General features: G+C 35.5%; 1 protein-coding gene across 1 annotated transcript; it reads left to right on the plus strand.

Moving 5' to 3' along the window:
* The first annotated feature begins 5,608 nt into the window (after nt 1-5,608).
* LOC108360205 (fork head domain transcription factor slp1-like) lies at nt 5,609-6,247 on the plus strand. The gene has a single exon (XM_017612398.1). The coding sequence runs from the start codon at nt 5,609-5,611 to the stop codon at nt 6,245-6,247; it is 639 nt and encodes a 212-aa protein (XP_017467887.1).
* Nucleotides 6,248-8,042: the final 1,795 nt, after the last annotated feature.

The following is an 8,042-nucleotide window of genomic DNA, read 5'->3' on the forward strand; positions in this document are numbered from 1 at the left end:
TTTAATCAATGGGAGATTTGTCAGTTCGTACAGATGTTTATTATTTAGTCACAAATATGTTTTATAGTTTTGCTATCGATATAGCGCGGCACCCGACAGAACGGTAACGCTCTCTCCAACCAGCCACTAGACAGGCATTCTCCAGTATATGTATCCAATCTGAGTTTTCTCTTAGCATTGAATATGAAATTCAAGATTTATTTGATTAATGACATATTAAGTTCAGTCCCTGATAACTCTGAGAAAAAGTTTTCAACGACGGAAGTACGTAATTATTTTGTTAGGGTATTTAATTGGAGAGTTAAAAAATAGATACATATATACCACTGGAAATTTGTTGCATAATATAATAATATTTTTGATCTTATCACACAAATAAAGGGACCTACAGTCTTAGGCCACTTCTGAATGACATATGGATTTTTATTAGCTTTTTCATGGCAGAAATAGGCTCAGAGCTTGCTTGGGCCACAGCGGCAGCTAAAAAACTCTTCTACTCCTAATATTTTTGTCAATATCGGCATCGATCAGCAATGTAAAGGCTTAGCATGTCAGATTTAGTCCAGGCACGAATGAATAAATCCTTTCTTGGAATATTCCGTCCAGCACCAAATTTGCTAAGCCAGAAACTGGTCAAGTTCTACAAGGATTTAGGCAGATCATAGGAAAGAAGAATAATAATTTTCCTTACTGCAGTTTTTCAAGTTTTTATTTTACTGAAAAGTCCATTTCCCGGGTACACTAAAAAATTCTATATTTAAATGTATTTACTTACATGTAAATAGATATAAATATGTACTTAAAAAACTCGCTTTTATTATTTTTTTTTTAAATCATGCGTTCACATATTTACCTCTCGCCACCACAAAATTATCTGTTGAAGAGACAAAAAGAAAATTATATCAGAAGTTACGGTATAGCGTAAATAACAAAAAAAAAACGATGCGAAACACAGCCAAGTATCAAATAAATACAGGGTCTCACTAAAAAACAGCAACAATAATTACAAAAGCCGTGTATTCAGCTTGTATTAAGCAGATAGTAGCGTAAAGAAACATTTATTGGTTTGCAACATGCTATTACATTAGGGGTATTCTCTGAGTCTTGCAAAGCCCTTGCACGGTGCACGGATTGCACGGTTTGCAAAGCTGTCCCATACGAAAACCGATTTTAACCGTGCAATCCGTGCAATCTGTGCAATCTGTGCACCATGCAAGGGCTTTGCAAGACTCAGAGAATACCCCTAATGTACATTAACAAGTGCGTACTTACATAAGTTTATACATACACATGTAGTATATGATGCATATGTATTAGGGTGAGCTAAAATAACTAACCTAACAAATTTATCACGTTAAAGGGACCTATTTACTGAGAATAAAATTCTCCCATTTGAAAAACTGCTTATTAAAATTGTAAAGGGTGTCGGTGGACAATTGAAGTTTTCCATGTGAATAAATGTAAAAAAAAATTGTTTTCATTCAAAATGTTATAACTATTGAACCGTTTGAGATAAAAATTTGTTGTGGGCATTTTCTTGTAGGGCGAGGCAGCGGACGAGTTGGTAAGGTGCGGCTCCGCACTGAAGGTCTCACACGCAAAAATTATCGAAATTTATCACTTGAAGGCCAAGCAGAGGTGGAACCGCACAGGATCGTACAGGTAACTCGGCAGATCTGGGTGTGCCGCGACCCACTTCAAACCGAAGCTCTCTTAGGAATGTGCAAAGAAGGTGCCTACAAACTTACTGCAGTGTGCACAGGGTACTGGACCGTGTACCCCCCCTGCCGAAGGGATTGAAGTGCCCTTCAACAGATCTGACGCATTTGCGCATCTGAGCCACTACGAAACTGCCAATGTTTCTATTTACACAAGAAACTTAAATATGTATTTTATTTTGAAGTGAATTATTTTTGTTATTTTCTTTTTAAAATATTTACATGTGTTAGTAATTTTTGTGCCGGCAATAAAATAGTAGAAAATTGTTTTTAATTGCATATTTTACTTGTTTATGGCGCATATACTCGATATTTTAGTGCATGAAATTCCGAGCCCTTGTTATAACATTTTTAATGAATTCAAATTTTTTAAATGTTATTTACGTGCAATATTGCAAATGCCTACCGACAGCTTTTAAAATTGGAATACAAATTTTTCCAAATGGGAGAAATTTCTTCGCAGTAAATAGGTCCTTTTAAGGCCATACATTTTTTTTTGGATCACCCTATGTGTGTGTGTGTATGTAAGTAACCAAAAGTATACAAATCTGGCACAAGATAATTCGACAAAGTAGCAGGATTTGGGAAATAATTGATAAGTACGTACGATCAAGACAAGTGCGCAGATGATGGTCTCATCGGCTTCGAAATCATGTTCTGGCCCAGATATTGGAGTTAACAACAGCAAACTGAACATTACGAACTTCTCTGGCCAGGCAGGTGTTTCATTTGGGACGTTGTATGTGGACAATTTTGCCGATTTAGGTCATTTTGGTGTTTGGCTGACTTCGAAAACGACATTTGCAATGCATGCGAACAAAGTCAGCTTAATGTTCTTTAACGCATCAGCAAAATTTATAACATTGCATCGTACTTTAAAACGCAAAAAAAAACGTAAAGTTGTCGTTCACATTGAACTGTACAGCGAGTTTTATTAGCTCAGTTATGCACAAGCAGTGGTTGCATTGTTCAAATTTGCATTCAACTTTTAAAGCTCAGTTAGTCTAGACTTAACTTAATTTAACTTACCGTAAGAAATCATCAATGATTACTCAACACGTCAACTTTAGCCAAGAGCGGAAATATTTTGTTTTTGTATTTTCTTTTTCAGCTGTTTAACAGTTCGCCGCCTTAAATGCCACATCAAAAAAATTCATGCAAACAACAAGGTTTGCTTTCATTTATTTTTAAGAAATACAAAAACGAGAGTCTGGCAAGCCTGATTCTCTCACCGCTCTCAATTTCCGTAAGACCGTAACTTAAGAACCTAAAATCTACAGGTTCTTAAGTTTCTTACGCTAAGTTAAGTTTTAACTAACCGCCAACACCGTTTCTCATATAACAGGTTGGCCGAAATATTTAGTTAAGTTACGTTACGGAAATTAAGTCTAGACTAAGTGAGCTTTTAGTTGCACGGCCTTTCAACTAATCGCTTTCAACAAAGTTGGTAGCCAGCCAACATCCTTAGGGCCGGTTGTTCAATGTCCGGTTATCAGTACTTGCCGGTTAAACATCATTATCGACGTTTTCGACATCATGCATAAAACATGTGATCGATAAAGCAGTCGTTGTATTTAACCGGAGCTATCCCGCTATGCCATTTTTACGTAGACATCAAAAACCAATTACATATGTATATATGTAATACTGTGAGTTTTCATAAAAAGTGGACTTAGCAACTGATCACTCTAAGCTAGCGATTAATACCGATGGTTTCGAACTCTATACATTAAAGAAACCCTACCAGGAACTGTCTAGTGAAACCAAGTTCTTCTCCACCTGGACTCTGCAACGCAGTGGGGGCCCCACTCTGCTACTACCAGCGGGTTCCGAGTTGAATACTTTCGGAGCTGGGGCGTCGAAGTAAATCTCTCGCCGAATCTTTCCATTGTCCATGTCTTTTTCAGTTCCAAGTACACAATCATATAATTTGTTTACACCTACGCAAAAACCGCATTAACAAAACCCGATTTAATAGCGCACTCGATGAAACTGTATTCAAAAGTAAACAAAATCTGTTGGTTTTATTCGACATTTGTTTAATAATAAATTTGCGCGTTGGACCGAAATGGAAGCGAATAGTATATAATACAAATTTATTGTAATAGTCTAAGATCTGACAAAGGCACGACCTTCACCCATCTGTTGAATGGATGAAATCTTTTTTCTATGACATTTAACGTGTTAATAAATATTTTGTGTTGGCTGAAAAAATCCTGGCCAGGATATTTTTTAATTAAATATTCAAAAACTAAAATGATTTTTTTAAATCTGTACTCATTTGCTTAATGTACAAATAATATACCACTCGAAAGTATTAAGCCTATAGAATGTGAAAACGTTGGGTTGTCTATTTTTTTTCCTGGCCTACCTACCGGGTTGGCAGGTATGAAGAGTTCGGTAATATTAGTAATTTTCACTCATCTGTTTAACACATGCTATAGGTTTTATGCTTTCGATTTTCGAACTTCGATATGGGCCATATCTCGATTTCGGAGGCTAACTTCAAAAACACGAAGAAATTACTTTTTTACCTATGACTCAATCTCTTAAAAAAATTGGTTTGGTCCAATACCCAGCGGAGTGCTGTACAGTGTAATAATTCTAGTATCTTCATTTATGTATATTGTAACTATCTATATCTTATAGAGGGAAGTTTAAAATTTATTTATCTAAAACTAATCAAGTTTGAAGGACGAAATTCGAGGATGTGGTAGTTAACATATTAGTCATTGACATATTTTTTTTTTGTTCAAAAATAAATATTGGAAATTTCTAACGATATTCAAGGATAAAGTTTTATAAGGACATTTTCAATACTTATTCGTCCTGGTGCACCCAAAAATTACATTTTTTTTCTATTCTACAGAATTTTTCCTTTTAATTGATACCCATATTGTTATTCTATGCACAATGCTCCTCATCTTTTGAAAAATTTTTTTTTTCAATCATATTCTAGAAATTTCAAAGTCCTAAAAAAATCCTGACGTCAGAGAGAAAAACTAAAAACGCAGTTTTACTATATTTGATTTTTTTTCATGTGTAAAATTGACTGTCACACCTTGTAATACATAATAGATTGGCGCTTACACATATTTACATATGTATCGGAGCTCCTCCTCCGATTAGCGGCTTGTCCCTTGATTTTGTTACACAAAGGGAGGGGCCTACAGTTATACGCCGATTCTATATTTCCAATTCAATGCCAATTAAAATCAGTATTTCGATTGATTTAAGTAAATCAGAATAGGTCGCCATTTGTGTAGGTGAGGTGCTAAATCGGCGATTTGTCAGTTTTTGGATCATAAATTATGAGTAACGTAAGTAACGTGAATATGACAGAAATATTCGAAATCATGAGGAAATGCAACTACTTTTATAATTCAGTGTAATGTAGGTAGAAATACTTTTATTTAGGCTTCGAAAGTGGGGAGGGGTTTTATGTACAAAATTACAACTTTGTTCTGTACATTTCCATAGAGTGTTTAAATCGGTAGCAAATATGTATGTAACAATTCTCAGAAGAAGGCGATTGTTTTTTTTTTTAACTGAGATAATGTTATACAACAGATCTTGCAACAAAGTCACTCGGAATTCAATTTACATACCTGCGGAAGCTGTTGGCTGCGACATTCGTCCTATTCAGAAACACTCATTTGAAACACTCACTCAAACGCAATGTAGAGTTTGAGGGTTGAGTGAAAGTGTTTGTTTTGATTTTTGGAGCGAAAATGTTGCATAGTATATTTGGAGAAGTCATATAGTTATAATATATACAGGAATGTTTAGTATAAAATGCCAACGCTTCTATGGTCGACATCATTTAACTTTCGCCCCTTGCAGTGCTGTCATAAAAACGTTGTCTAAAGCAAAGGCCCAAGAGTTCAAAAATGGCGCAACTACATTCTTCGTATTCCATTCGATGCCTGCTGGCCGACACCGATGTGTTCAACAAATATACTGTCAAATTTATTCTTGGAAAAGATCTCGTTAAAGAACGTTCTAGCAAAGCACTAATCACCCCCTCGAATCGCCGTCACTTAGAAGGCACCAACTCATCGCCAATATGTGAAGGTATCACTTACAGAGCTGCCATCGCAATGGCCATTCGTAGCAGTCCTGGAAAATGCTTGCCGCTAAGAGCAATTTACCGTTGGATTGAAGGTAACTATCCGCATTTCTCCAGAAATAACGAAAACTGGAAGGATACAGTGCGCTACAATCTAAGTCATAATAAAATATTCGTGCGCGTTCCCAGGCCTGCAAACGATCCAGGTCGTGGAAATTATTGGACAATCGATACCATCGCTGAGGATGTGCAAACTAGAAATCAAATAAGGAAGCGGATGTTGAAGAATAAAATACAGCTATATCATCCATATGAACGCACCGAGTGCCCCTCGGGTGCAGCATATCCGGACGCCTGTGCTGCCGCCGTCAAGCAGTTTGAGAAATGCCCTCCAAAGCCCGTGCAACAAGAATACTCCTACCAAGCGTGGAATATTTTCACACATTGGCAATATCAATAGTATGAAATACAGTTTAAAAATTTGTAAAACACCGAATGTAGTGAATTTTTTTTTTTTAAATCAAGTATATGTATGTAGGCACTTTATATTTACGCAATTCTGTATTTATTTTTCTCATGCTTGGAGACATGACTATTATCACACGCTAGAAACTAAGTTAGCTTAAATATTTGTTTAAATATAAGTTATGTATGTATGTATGTATGTACGTATTTGTATGTAATTATAATGCAAAAGTAACTATCCAAATAAATATTTACGATAAGGTACCAGGTTGCTGTTTTATTATGACTCAAAAAAATGTTCATCAAGTCAACAGTCTTGCAGAATTGATTTGAATTGAGACGACCAATGATATTGCAAAAGTAAAGACTTTAGGACTTTCGTTGATTTGCGTGGCGTAGGGATGAGAGAAGGGAGTCGCCGCCTCGCGTGCGTTGGGTTGTGGGCCGCGAAATTACCTTAGTGGTTTATTAAGATAAAAAAATAATACCTACAAACTATTTTGCGTAACAAATTCGTACTAACAACAGAACTATTTAATTAAAAATGAAAATCAGCATAATTTTAATCAAAAACAGAAAATTTTGGTTTTACTTTGGTATTGTAGTTCAAACCACCACGGAAAATCTGACGATCTTTCGAAACAGGTTCAAGCAATATTTAAAAATAATGAACCCCTAGTTCTAATTACATTCAAAAATTACGAAAACAAATAGTTTGGAGAGACATATTATTGTAAGCCCCCAAATCAGGCAAAGGTGGAATACTCGTACCAATTATCATTCTACCTATAATGCAAAATAAGAAGTTAATTTGGACTCCGGACACCGGTACATAGAGTTGTGTTGAGTTGAGTTGCAAGCTTGCGAGTTTGCCAACGAATGACTTTGCGCCGCTAACTACCTGGATGCAGGCAAAGCATTTCAGCAAGCATTGCGCAATGGTTTACTTCGCAAACTAAAAGCACTCCCTCTCGACTATTATTTGCTCCAACAAAGCTATATATGTATAGCAAGCCGCCTCTTCTTCCAAGCCCTGTGCTCTAATCTAGAAAAAGTTACAAAAACAAAAACAATATCTCTCAACTGTTCAGTACAGTATTTTTTGAAACAGCACAGTATTTTGATATGTCTAACAAACAGTGTTGCTAACTTTTGATTTTCAAAAAGCACCAAAACCTTGGAAAAAAAGCGTTTTTAATCAAAGGAGACTTTTTTTCATAACAGTTTATATTTAACAAAAGTAAAAAATTAACAATATTTACAAGTATACATACATAAATCAGTACACAAAACTTGTTCGCTCATAACGATTGAATAGCTTCCATACATGCTATGATGACTCATGCTTAAGACGTAACACCGAAGTACTGCACTTTAAAACTGGTATATCTCGAGAAAGAAAAATCGAATCACAACAAGCGAAAATTAATTTTAAAGGGGAAAAGTAATGATGTCCTAAGTATAAATGAGCAAAAAAGTTGATGTTTTCATAATATAACCTCAAATATCGCGTTTTTGGCACTTTGAGGTAAGGATATCTAAAAATTATAGTGCTAGAGCACTTGTCTGGCCAGATTTGAATTCAGCACCAAGAAACGATGTGTTTTACTCAGGTGGTAAAACAAAAACCAAAACTTGTATAAATAATTAGAAAAGAAAAAAGAAATACTTAACTTACCTGCGTACTAGCATTTTCAACACGACTAGATTTCAACAAGGTGAGTTTCCAACTTCAGCTTTTTATCATTCATGGATGTATTTTAGGGCATTTAAATTTGTAGATTGTAAAT

This window comes from Rhagoletis zephyria, unplaced genomic scaffold (assembly GCF_001687245.7).
Source record: "Rhagoletis zephyria isolate East Lansing unplaced genomic scaffold, Rhagoletis_zephyria_1.1 Rzeph_scaffold_00536, whole genome shotgun sequence".
In the NCBI taxonomy this organism is placed as follows: Eukaryota; Metazoa; Arthropoda; class Insecta; order Diptera; family Tephritidae; genus Rhagoletis; species Rhagoletis zephyria.

Excerpts from the sequence above, each read along its gene's own strand:
- LOC108360205 (XM_017612398.1), top strand. The coding sequence starts at position 5,609 with ATGGCGCAACTACATTCTTCGTATTCCATTCGATGCCTGCTGGCCGAC.